The sequence below is a fragment of the Sinocyclocheilus grahami genome, unplaced genomic scaffold, assembly GCF_001515645.1.
Source record: "Sinocyclocheilus grahami isolate Dianchi unplaced genomic scaffold, SAMN03320097.WGS_v1.1 scaffold688.1, whole genome shotgun sequence".
Lineage (NCBI taxonomy): Eukaryota > Metazoa > Chordata > Actinopteri > Cypriniformes > Cyprinidae > Sinocyclocheilus > Sinocyclocheilus grahami.
Genome location: NW_015505867.1, coordinates 190,835 through 204,188, shown reverse-complemented (window position 1 = coordinate 204,188; position 13,354 = coordinate 190,835). Strand labels below are relative to the sequence as shown.

The window sequence follows — 13,354 nt, the reverse complement described above, 5'->3', positions numbered from 1 at the left end:
ATTCCATACACAAAAACAGCACACACACACACACACACACACACACACACACACACACACACACACACACACACACAAGGTTATTTAGGTAGACTGATGGAGTTGACGTTCAAAAACTAAGACCCTCTTCTCTATGTACCTGCCTATATGTAAGTATAACTAAAGCAGTCCTATAAATCACACAGCTGGCTTTTTGTATAGCTGGCTTATTGCTCTGAATTGCTAAATGACAGTTTACATTTTACAACACCATAAACCTCTTTTACTTTACCAAACATGTTTAGCAGAATTCTTGTTTACTTTACGCTGTAAGGCTTCTCAAACCCTACATCTGTGATTGATTACATACCTGTTGTTTATGCTAGAAATGTCTCTGGATTTAGTTTTAATGTGTATGTGTGCATGTGTGTGTGTGTGTGTGTGTGTGTGTGTGTGTGTGTGTGTGTGTTTGTACCTGTAAGACAGCTCTTGATCCTGCTCCTGACAGCGGTGCTCTCTCCTCCAAGGCGAATAAGAAGCCACTGCTGTATGTGAGTACACTGCCACAGAGAGTCAACACATTCAGATTGGGACTGGACATCTTCACTATCCTGTGTCAGAGGTACATAATCAAAATTCATGTTGGCAGCCATAGTCATTGGACAAAAAGACCACCTGTAAAGCAATAAAATCATGTTTGAGATCCAGAGATCCAGTACCTGTTGTTTTTGAAGCGCAGTGTGAAAATGAGGAAGAAGAGCGCCAGCAGAATCCCACAAGAAAGCAGCGTCCAGACTACAGCACGAAGAGCAGGAGACAGCGATCGACTCTGTACATCCACACCCCTCTAGACACAGACGAACAGCACAATATACTGAATGTATACACTACCATTTGGGTTTGGTATGATTATGTTCTTTAAAGTTTTTTATGCTTACCAAGGTTGCATTTATTTGCTCAAAAATACAGTAATGACAGTAATATTGTTAAATATTATTACAATTTAAAAAACACTGTTTTCTATGTAAACATATTTTAAAATGTAATTTATTCCTGCAATGGCAAAGCTGCATTCTCAGCATCATTACTCCACTTCAGTGTCACATGATCTTTCAGAAATCATTCTAATATGCTGATTTGCTGCTCAAGAAATATTTATTATTATAATGTTAAAAACAGTTGTGCTGCTAAATATTTTTGTGGAAACTGTGATACATTTTTTCAAGATTCTTTGATGAATCGAAAGTTGAAAAGAACGTCATTCATTACTTTAAATAAGAAAAATACAAAATTCACTAGTGGCCTCGCTCAAACTTGTGGATCCCACTGTTTGTGAATGTAATTGTGATTGTCTCGAGTGTACGGTGGTGGACGGGGGTGAGTGTGTGTGTGAATGTACCGCTGAGAGCGCACAGAGTCTCTGCAGGACGTCCCAGCCCTGCTGGCTGTTCACTCCTGGATAGATGAAGCAGACGCCAGACTCACAGTGAGAGCTGCAGTTCAGTCCTGCCTCCATCACTGGCCTGAGCTCTATCTCAACTCATACACACATCCTAAAAGACAGAAAACAATCTTCACACATCATTTCATATTTACAGAAACAAACAAGTCACAGATCTTGTCAATCAGCAGCAGTGGCATTTAACATTTTGTCACTACAAATACAGGGGAAACTAATTAAGCTACATTTATATTTGAAAAATACATTAAACACTCAATGTTGTCTAGACATAAGTATCAGGTTACATGTGGAATACTTGATTCTGATTGGTCAAATGTGCCATTCTGTGCTCACTGTACAAAAATGATTTATTTATTTTTTTATTTGATGCGGTCCTTTTTCTAAAACCACTGTTTTTAAATATGTTATAAAAATATACTAAAATACATTTTTAAAATACTTTAATAAAATATATTTGTAATATACTACAGTATGCATATATATTCGAAAATCTTATTTTATGTACACTGTAGAAGACTGAACACAAGATGGCACTCTTATTCAGTGTCTTCTGTCTGTATTACAGACAGAATCAAATATAGTTACTCTCAGTTCAGTCTGTCTTGGTAATCTGTCTTTATAAGACTGATATGAAATGATCTGTGGTAATTTATGACTGTTACTATTTTTTCTATTTGTCAGAGTTTGTTAGAGTGACTTCTTCAGATGAAGATGTAAGGCACCGTGCAGATTCAGCCCTCATGTTATAATAAGATTGACTTAACTGGAGTTCCAGAGATTCAGTTGATTTATGTGTAAAATAGTAACCATAATAATCACAGTAACTCTTCAGTTTTCCTTCAAATTTTTTTAAATTTGTTCTACGACCCAATAAAAACTCACCAGACAGATATTATTGAAGCTTTTAGACTTTTAGACAAAGTAGGTATAGATTTAGAAATGTGAGTTATCAATTAACATTGTTTCTGTTTGTGACCCTACACTCTTAAAAATAAAGGTGCTTCAGGATGCCATAGAAGAACCTTTTTGTCTAAATGGCTCCATAAAGAACCTTTAACATCTGAAGAACCTTTCTGTTTGACAAAAGGTTCTTTGTGGCGAAAGAAGGTTCTTCAGATTATAAAAAGCTAAGAAAGAGATGGTTCTTTAAAGAACCTTTGACTGAATGCTTCTTTGTGGAACCAAAAATGGTTCTTCTATGGCATCGCTTGAAGAACCTTTTGAAGCACCTTTATTTTTAAGAGTGTACATGGAAAATGGAAGGATAGATGGATAATTCTGTTTGGGGTTATCTGGACCCAGACAAAAAACATGCTATTTAAGTTGAAATTTCGCTTAGAATCAGATCCGAGCACGCTTTTGACATTTCAGATGGTCTTTCTCAGACCCAAACAGATCATGAGATGTTCTCCTGTGTGACGGTGAACATTAGAACATAAAAAGTACAGGCTCATTCTCCTCTTCATTACATAATTATACCTCTGATGTTTCAAAAACTATAATCACACTGATCCTCATTCCATAATGAAAAAAGGAGGGAAACGCTCAGGCTTGCCTCCACAACACAAGGTTTGAAGAGCTGCAAGTAAGACACTAAATCCCACATGGATGCACAGCGCTGTGCGTCACATCAGCAAAACAACCGCATGTATGAGCCTGAAAGTGCAAACCACATTACCTGTGCTGTGTGATTTTCACATAGTCTGACGTGTTTGAATGTCTACAGCAACACGTCCCATGTGCCAGTCAGTTTGAGGCATGTAAACATGAGCAGCATGTATTATGCAGGTGATTTTGAGTGCTGTGATCACCTGTCATTGCATTTATGGTGATTTTTTTCAAGCCTGCTTTTGAAATGCTTTATATGTGGGTGTGTCCTCTGTCTTACTGAAAGTATGTGTTTATGAGCAGGGCATTGATATGAAATGCTTTTGGGAAGTTGACACATCCTTGCTGATTCCTTATAATTATTCTTCATGGAAATGTATCCTCTATGAGAGAAAGGTTTGTGGCCAGTAACATACTTTATTTATTTATTTATTAAATACGTCTATTCAGTAAGGGGCATTCAATTGCATAAAAGTAACAAGAAGACATTTAAAATGTTACAAAATATGTACATTTCAAATAAATGCTGTTCTTTTGAAACTTTCTACTCATTACAGAATCTTTAAAAAACAAAATGTAGCACGGTTCCCACAAAAAAACATTAAACAGTGCAACTATTTTCAATATTTATAATATTAAGAAATGTTTCTTGAGCAGCAAATCAGCATATTGGAATGATTTCTGAAGGATCATGTGACACTGAAGACTGGAGTAATGATGCTGACAATTCAGCTTTGGATCACAGCAATAAATTATATTTTAAAATATATTGAAAGAGAAAACAGTTATTTTACATTATAATAATTTTTCACAATATTACAGTTTTTACTGTATTTTTAGTCAAATAAATGCAGCCTTGGTGAGGATAAGGGGCTTCTTTCAAAAACATAAAAAAATCTTACCGACTACAAACTTTTGAATCATATAGCACCGGTCCGCTATATATTGATTATTTGTACTTCAAATATGAAAACATAATTTATCACACAACAGAACCATTTAAAATGAACTAGTGAAGGTAAATAATGTTTAAAATGGTGAAAATAGAGAAATCGTGACTAAGATATACACTTTTTGACTTCATATAAACTTTCATTTAAAATGTTGATGCTGATGTATCAACTATCCATTTATTCAAGTGTGGATCTCGTACCTTTCATTATCTTATATTTTTATTAGTAATGTCACAGATGTCTAGTCTGAAAGAGCATTTGTTTATGAATCTGAGAGACTGTATATTTGTGTCAGTATGCTTAAAGTCTAACCTAAAGCCTCGTGTGAAAGTGTGACTAAGCTTGAATGTAGCAGTGACTACATGAGCTCTATGAGTCGATCGGAGAGTGACAGCATCTGGATGTGACTGAGACTGTCTGTTCAGGGGTTTGCACGGCTTCAAGCGCCTGAGGCACAGACATAAATACAAGCGCCTCAAAGACACACGGTTACCAACAAACAAATGTCTGCAAGAAACAGACAGATACAAATACAGCGGGACTCAGAAAATTCACACAAGTACCTGTTGAAAGGTGAACTTTTTAAAGACAAAAATTAGTCATCCACGAATCAACCAACACTCATCACGTTCATATACTGATAAAGCAACAGGCAAACCTGTTATTATCTGACACTAATACACTATTTTTGGCATAATAAGATACAAGAGCAGTAAAGCAGTAAGTTAGTTTGTTACAGCTGTGTATTTTAGTGAGAAGGCATCTGTCTAGGCTAGATGCAGGTCTAGGCTAGATGCAGACTTGAGTCCAAGAGGAAAGAATTCTTACAAATGCTAGTTGTGACTTTGTAGACTTGAACTGATGAGTCAAGATGAGTCACAGACCGAGCCTAGCTGCTGTTTAATACAGAGGCAGTGTGCACTGATTTATATGTAAAAATACAAGCAGCCCCCATCTATGGTGTCAACATTAGAGCTGAAGATCTTTGCCCGAACCCGACAGGACCCGACGGGACCCGACGGGTTCGGTCGGGTTCGGGCTTAATTTATATCATTTTACACGGGCTCGGGCCGGGCTCGGGCTTGCGCGGTAAATGAGCGGTCATGTGATGCCTTTGGATTAGCGCGAGAAAGATGCGAAAATGGATGCTGAGGAGGTGAAACGGAGGCTTGCCTCTGGCGATTACGTTTTGGTTGCACCAGCAACTAAAGCAAAGTCTGACAAACCATCCTACCCAAAACTTGCAAAATTAGCCAGATCAGTACTATGCATCCCGGCCAGTAGCAGCAGCAGTGAAAGGGTGTTCAGTGCTGCTGGACGCACCATCAGTGAGCGCAGGACCGCACTGAAGCCATCTACAGTGGATTCAATAATTTTCCTCCACAAAAACATGTAGCCTAATCTTGGTGAGTAAAGGTTTTTCAAATTATAACTAAATATTAATTGAGTCTTAGATGCATAATGTAGACAGAGTATATAGGCTAATATTGGCATTATTCTTTTATTAAATTTCACCGTCGCGTTGAGGCCGGATTGTGGAGAGAAGTGGCGAAGCAAATTCCGCGGAGCCTTTGTCTTAATTTCGTTATTGCCAAATACCCATCTTAATTTAGAATTTATCTTAATTTAATTTAAGAAAGACTTTTTTTATTGGCGCGTTGACCTATTTATAGTGTATGCCGAGGCCTATTTAGAGTACTGAGATGTTACGATGTTACAGAGGACTTATTTTATTTCTTTGTTCCAACTTCCAAGTGGCCTATAGCCTACATTGGTCATGAATAAATTATGTTAAAACATGTATAAATGACTCATTCTTGACAAAAGGCAAAAGAGCTGTGTGCGTGCGCACATTTTAATAATGTCGGGCTGTAAACGGGTTCGGGCTTTTAAAAAGCTGTCAATCAAAATGTACTTGTCGGGCTCGGGCCGCATTCTGTTGGGCTCGGGCTCTGTCGGGCCTAACTTTTAAGGCCCGATTACAGCTCTAGTCAACATATCATAAACTTCATTTGTCATCTTCTGGTCTTGTCATACATGTAATATCACACCAAGTTTATCTTGTCTGTCTGTGAGACTGAAAAACAGCCTAAACTGTGGATTATCAAGCTGTCAGACATACTGTTATTCACACTTTCACAGTTAGAAATCTCATTTTAATTTTTTATAATAACAATCAAGTATCATAGACATGGACTTATTACTTGAATAATTTAGAAAATACATATTTGAAAATAAATTCCAGTAATTCATTCTGTTTTGCTATTAGTGTGTTTTCCTCATTGGAGGTACTGTTTTACAAAAATTAGCATGCATATTAAATTATAATTTATTACTAAGACTTAAAAGCCTAATTAATTGATGGCTCTGCTGAGACCCTGTAACTATAATAATACGTTTTATCCAGTATTAATTGATTTGGCACTTATTGTCTTGTGAGCATGGCTGAAAATCAGCATGCACTTTAGTAATAACATCTCTGGATTCTTGATTTCTGCGATATGAATTAATAAATCTGATGCTTGTTGAGGTATATTTAATTAAAAGCTTTCTCTAAAACATTTTTTCAATCAGCAGCAAGGTTTTCATGATGCATGATACATTTCAAGCAAACTGAAACCGTTTCAAACTGTGCATAATGTTTTCACACTGATGCAGTCATATTAAATTATATTAAATAATTACAATAAATATTTGCGACTTTAATAAAAGCACTTAATTTCGATGTTACCATATGAAGCCTGTTTTTACACTTTCTGACAAAAAAAATGTATAGAGAAGTTTGTCACTTTAGATTCTGTCTTTATTAGGATCATCAAAGCATTAGTTCAGGCATTTTAATTTTACTAAAATTAAATCTTTTGAGCTAAAACTTTGATTTATGTGTCAATGACTTTGGAAAGGCTGTGCATTATAAAGTCAGCTGACTATATAACACTTTAATTCCTTCTACAAAAGGCACCAGTCAGCCAAAATCTAGCGTTCACATTAAATCCACATATTTTTCAAATTCTGATTCAGATGTGTTTAAACAAGCATGCATTACGGTATCAGATTCGTGTGACATCTCTTGTCAGGGTGGTTTGGAAATTCCTGTAGTTCCTTCCTAAAGTTGTGTTGTCATCGCTCCCAATATAGATCTGTAGTTTACCGTTTCCTGCAGGCACGACCGGCATTTCCGATCATTTTTCACTCTTCAGTGCAGAATGGGGGAGATGGTGTAAGGACAGAGCAGAGCAGGCCTGTATGGCTAGCTCATGACTGGTCAGTTAAGATAGGATAACTAGCACAAGGAGTTCATGTGAAGGTTGCTTTAACACAACGCTTCTGTCTCTCCTAGGGGGGTGTCTGTTTCATTCTCCTTAGAAGTACACTTATCTCTCATGAAGGATTAATGCCTAGAGCTGATCCGTGCTGGTCGCTGAGGGAATACATCAACTTTCACCGTGGACGAAGCGGAGTCCAGCCCGGGGTCGTCACATGTGGTTGCCGCTCATTCGTCGCATCCGCCGGGCGCGCCGTTCTCGACCCCGCCGCCTCAGCTCACGCTAGCCTGGCCTAGGACACGGCATCAACAGTATGTGAGGGGCGTAACATTTCCATCACACGCTTGAGGTATTTGGCCAATCACAACGCACTGGATAGCTGGCCAATCACAGCACACCTCGCTTTTTCAGACCGATGAGCTTTGTAAAAATCAACGCGTTTCAAAAAGGCGGGGCATAGAGGAGAAACAATAATGTACAGTATGTGGAAAATAATGTGTTTTTTGAACTTTAAACCGCATAAACACATTTCATTACACCAAATACACCAAATAATGTTCTTTTTAGCAGCATCATATGACCCCTTTAAACACTGTGTTTAGCTGTTTTGTATTTGAGAGAAATGATGATTCTCTTTTATTTAGTCATCACAGTAGGTCTAGGATTTATAAGTAAATAACTAGGCTACAGTTTAGGATACCTTTTATGTCTCATGCTCTGGCAGACTTCAGAGAAGTGAAAGAGACATTGATGACTGCAGAAAAGCGCAGCCAGTGTTGTTTGAGGATCATATATGAACAATCCCCCTCACTCTCTTTTAATCCGTTTAGCAATTTAATCTAAGCTGAGCAAGTATAAGAATGCCAGTTATTATTGGTTTACCCCCCTCGACTCAACGCCCACTGAGAAGACAACAATAAACCATGAAATGGAAGTCACGGCACATCTCAAACGGGGGAAATAGTGTTTTTTCTGTTTTATTTAGTTAATTTAGACTACTTAGACAACTTTCTTTGTTTTGTATTTCTTTAGCATGCGACGTGGAAGATACAAATACCTAACTTAATAATAAAAATAAAAGCCTAATCCTACAATTCTATATGTTAATAAGTAACAATAAAATCATGATAATAATACAATTTAAAGTAATTATTGTATTATTATTATTCAATTAAAATCATATATATTGTCGTTGTATGTACAATATGTTACCATATTCTTGTGTGTAATAGTTTCCAGTTCATTTTAAGTGGTGTTTCACGTGCAGCATCTGCAACATGAAATTGCCTCAGGAAAACAGATTGAGCAAACCTGTGATCCATGTGAATGAAAGGTGCTCCTGTTCCCACATCCTTCAGCGATCCGGTACAAAACGTCCCACTTAAGAAGCGACATCACATTACAGCGGCGAAAGTAGTCAGGGGTGATCCGAAGGCTCAGGCTGCAGTTTTAGAGTTTTAACTGTCTGTGCCAAATGATGAACAGCAAACAGTGCATGAGCTCCTGAAACACTGAGAGAGAGAGAGAGAGAGAGAGAGAGAGAGAGAGAGAGAGCGGCGGACTGAGTCAGAGACAGAAAGAGGAGGTGTCCTGACATTTTATCCCGTCAGATTGTCCTACCAGGGTTTACTGCGCATGCACACATTAATATTGCGTCCTTTTTCTCACGCTGAACAACAATATTTAATGTATCTGCATTACTGTAAGGGTAGGTTTAGGCTTGGGGTAGGTGTAGACTTTAATAAAACACAATGTAAGAGGTAGAAAAAATAGTTATTGTTGGTTTCCTGTAGCTGTAGCCACAACCGCGAATATAACTCATAATTACTGTATTTGCATTACTGTAAGGGTAGGTTTAGGGAAGGGGTAGGTGTAGACGTTAATAAACCATAATTTTACAGGTAGCAATTTTCGTTGTCGAATTGTATACCCACTGTTTTAATCTGACAGGGTAGCACAAATCGTGAGGGAGGGAGACAGACCGAGAGAGGTTCATTTGGAAGTGCACTATAAAAATTGGATACTTTCACTTTTTTGGCATATCCTAATGAATTCATGCTGATTTAGTTATTTGAAATCATATTTTTGACTTACAATAATTGCATTATGTAATTTGTTTTCAAATGGTTTGAAAAGACCGCACTGTTCATATATTTTAATGCTTGAAAACGACATTTGGTTGACTGCTTCTGCACTTTATCCCGTTTAAAAGAGGACAGTAGCTGTAGAGTTCAGTGTTTGTCTGACTTCTAGCTCTCATAACGTTTGTTAGTTGATTTAACTGAGAGGTCTCGCGGGACAGGGTGGATTCTGTACTGCACGGGAGTCATTATAAAAACAAACCAAAAAAAAAATAATGATAATACACCTCGATGGAAAGAAATACACTCGTGTTTATCACACCTGCTCCATTACGCAGTAGTGAACGCATGCGTGTTAGCAGACTGACTTATGATTATTATTATTATTATTATTAGTAGTAGTAGTAGTAGTAGTAGGCCTAGTAGTAGTAGTAGTAGTAGTAGTAGTAGTAGTAGTAGGCCTAGTAGTAGTAGTAGTAGTAGTAGTAGGCCTAGTAGTAGTAGTAGTAATAGTAGTAGTAGTAGTAGTAGCAGCAGTAGGTCTAGTAGTAGTAGTAGTATTAAACACTTTCTTAGGGAATACAAAAGTGAAAAAACATATGCCAAGGATAAGAGCCAGGGGTTCAAGGATGGCCAAACAATACATAGGAATTAAAATTCAGAAGAGAGAGAGAAAATAATATCTTTTTTTTTGAAAATAATAATAAATAAATCAAATAAACGGTGAGTCGCTGACGTAATCTCGCTCCAAGCGCAAATAATAACGCAGAAGATAGGAAGTCAATGCGCAATCAGAACCATGAGGGATTATTAAAACTTCACAGGTTCTTACTGAGTGAGTCTAGGCATGCGGTTAGCTTTTCCATGGAAAACATTTTTTTTGGGTGCACCGTGCACTACAAACGGAATGTACAGTGAATATCGTTATTCAGTGAATATCGAGTATCGTTATTATTTTCCATGACCCAGCGCTGCAGATGCAAATATCACGTGCAATGCAAGTTGTCTGTTATGTAGAAGAAAATGTAGAAGATCTTCGTGGCCAATATTTCTGTCAGCGTCAGTTGTGATATTCACCAGAAGATGTCGCTGTCGGACTGGATCAAATTCATACTCAGACCCAGAAATCAGGTTAAAACATTAAAAGCAATGTCAAATTAGGCACAATATTTAAATTGTACCTCTTATTTAAATAATATAAATTCAAACTTCATTTGCAATCCAACTATAGTAAGGAAAATGTATGGGGGTGAGTAGACTTTGTGGAAAATATGGTTGAATTATGCAGATAGTTGGGTAGAATTTGAATTCTTTATGTGCAGGTTGGCATCAAATATTAAATGTTTTAAAGATAGTAATTTATTTCCTACTGCTGGAGGCTCCAGTAGTTCCTTCCTCTGAATGAGGATCAGTGCTGTGAGTGTGAACCTGGTTAACCTCAGGGCAGATGCAGTGCTTCCAGGCTCATGTTGCAAAGACCTGCTAAATTTTTCATCTGCATGAGGCAACAGTAGATGGCTGTCTACTCAGTTACAGAGTAAGGAAAGAGGAGATGGTGTACAACCAATATGCCAAATACCAACAGCATATGGCCAATGATGAATCCACAAATTCAGCAAAACCTTGTGCTATAAAACAAACACCAGCATACAAGCCAGAATCCATTACCACTTTCAAGATTTTCTTCAAAATTGAACATAGAAAATGTGCATTTAATAGCTGGATTTACATGATTCCCAAAGTCATGGAAAACTTTCAGGAAAAGCAGAGAAAATGTAATGGTTTGATATATTTTCTAGCAATGTTGTGCTCTAGAAGATGTCAAATCAAATCTAAAATATATAATTGGCTAAATATTGCTCTTATATTGTGTAAACGTTGCTCATAAGTCATTTTTTGAGTGTTGAGTGAATAGTTCTTTTCGAACTACAAAGACTTCTGAATCATTCATTCATTAATTGCTCTGTAATTATTTTCAAAACCTCCTTCAAAAAGGATGTTAAGCATCATGGAAGAGTAAATGAAATTCAATGGTCAAAAATCTAGGAACCTAAATCTAACACTGCATTCCTCACTGTTTTTGTTTTTCTTGAAAAATGTGTAAGCCATAAAAACTGTGTACAAAGCTTTGCATTGACCTAATTGCAGTCTATGTTTGATATCTCTACATTGAAGGTTACTTTTTATATTAGAGAATAATGATTCTACTTGACCTGGCCAAAAGTCATTACACAGCACTGCAATTATCTTTATGGCTGAGCTCGATTTCAAGATGTAACTTGTATACACAAAGCAATAACCGGTGACTGTACACATGATGACAACACTCGGTAAGTCATAAAAGGCCAATACCGTAATGGAAAAAACCACAGAATAATCCTAAGAACACAGTTCCTCATTCCACCCACCCACTCTAGTCATGGCACAGTTCTTACTCACCTCCTGTGGCAGGTAGTCCTGCCCAAAATGACAGGTTATGGATGCTCATACGCTGCTGTGTGAATGTGGGTCATATTCCAGACATGTTTAAAGACTGTTATTCCAGAATAAGGATCTGTCCTGTGCACTCGACAACAGCACATTCTCTGTAGAGTGAGCGCTGGACATTGTACAACGCTAAACTTTGTTCACAGCTCTCAACTTACAGCCATTTAAATGTGAATGCTTCAATTTCATCCTGGTGTCTTTCATGCATCTCAGGTTCCAAGTAATTGCAGCTATACTGACATATGCACACACGCTAGGTACAACTACTAACTCATCCTCAGCCATTGCTTAATTAACTTATCATATATTTCCATATGTTTTCTGTTTTCAAATTAGCCGCACACATTTTGTAGTTTCACAGGTTTGTTTCAAGTATGAATTGGTAAGAGGAGGATTCTGAATTGTTTAATTATAGAGTGACGGTTTAGTTGATCTTTTCTCAGTACGATGCATTATCCCTCATGATGTGAGGACTAAACCTCAGACACCCACACAGCTGTCTGCTTGCACATTCCTGTGGTCAGGCTACACACATATATGGAGTGTTCAGTGTCTTGTGTGTGTATTACAAAGCTCAGTGAATGTTTCATTGATTATGAGGATTTTTTTGTACACCTTTGACCTTTAATCAAAACATCTGATACCCTTTATTTACTGCCCTCAGAACTCAGACTTAGCATAATCAGATCAATTTTGGAAACAGTAAATTTAATTAATTACCGAGTGTCATGCTTTAAAGGGACAACTCAAGGACCAAAACATGAAAGTCCCATAAACAGCCATGCATTTAAATTGTGAGACACAGGGCAGTGAAAAAAAGAATAAATAAATGAAAATAAAGGGCTACAGACAGATCCTTAAAACAGACATAAACTTGGAATTCAGAGAAAAAGTACAAATTGCAAAATAGAAACTCACATTTTGAGAAATAAGGTCAGAATTGCGAGATATGGACTTTAAATTGCAAGAAACTCTGAGAATGAAAGTCTGAATTGCAAGGTATAAACTTGTGAGATGTTAACTACAAAATTAAAGATATGAAATCAAAATGGCAAGGAATAATAATATATTCCATGGTCTTATGGTAATGCAATGGCGTTCAGCAAGCCTACCCAAAATACATCTCTATAACTTTTGGTATAGGTCTTAAGATTATATGTCTCAAAATATATGATTATAAAAAGTTTAGGAAACCCTAGTTAATAGACCATATATTGTTCTCTAAACTTGTAGCAAGACATTTTAAAGGCTTTTCTGAACTCCACAATGAACATGAATTGTTTGCTCTCAAGGTAATAAATACTAGAAGAGAGATAAATGATGTGAAAAGAACAATTTAACAAATTTCAGCATTAAGCAAATGTTCAAGCTCTGAAAAAGCGACATCGCAGAACTCACAACAGTATATATTGAGGTGCACTGAAGTGAGCAGAGACACTTTCAATGTGCTGTCAGTAGGGTGCCATGGGGCATTGAGCTTCTAACAAGTGTTTAAAAACTGGTCAAACAAACTGCAGG

The 13,354-nt window shown here is 37.1% G+C and overlaps 1 protein-coding gene across 1 annotated transcript in view; it reads right to left on the bottom strand.

The window, feature by feature from the left end:
* Positions 1-8,688, bottom strand: part of gpr156 (G protein-coupled receptor 156) — a 14,502-nt gene extending 5,814 nt beyond the window's left edge. The window contains exons 1-4 of the mRNA XM_016243348.1: positions 8,580-8,688; positions 1,379-1,532; positions 699-826; positions 455-590 (exon numbers count right to left, since the gene is read on the bottom strand). Of these exons, the coding sequence (XP_016098834.1) occupies positions 455-590; positions 699-826; positions 1,379-1,495 (381 nt within the window). The 5' untranslated portion in view covers positions 1,496-1,532; positions 8,580-8,688. The remainder of the gene's footprint in view (positions 1-454; positions 591-698; positions 827-1,378; positions 1,533-8,579) is intronic.
* Positions 8,689-13,354: the final 4,666 nt, after the last annotated feature.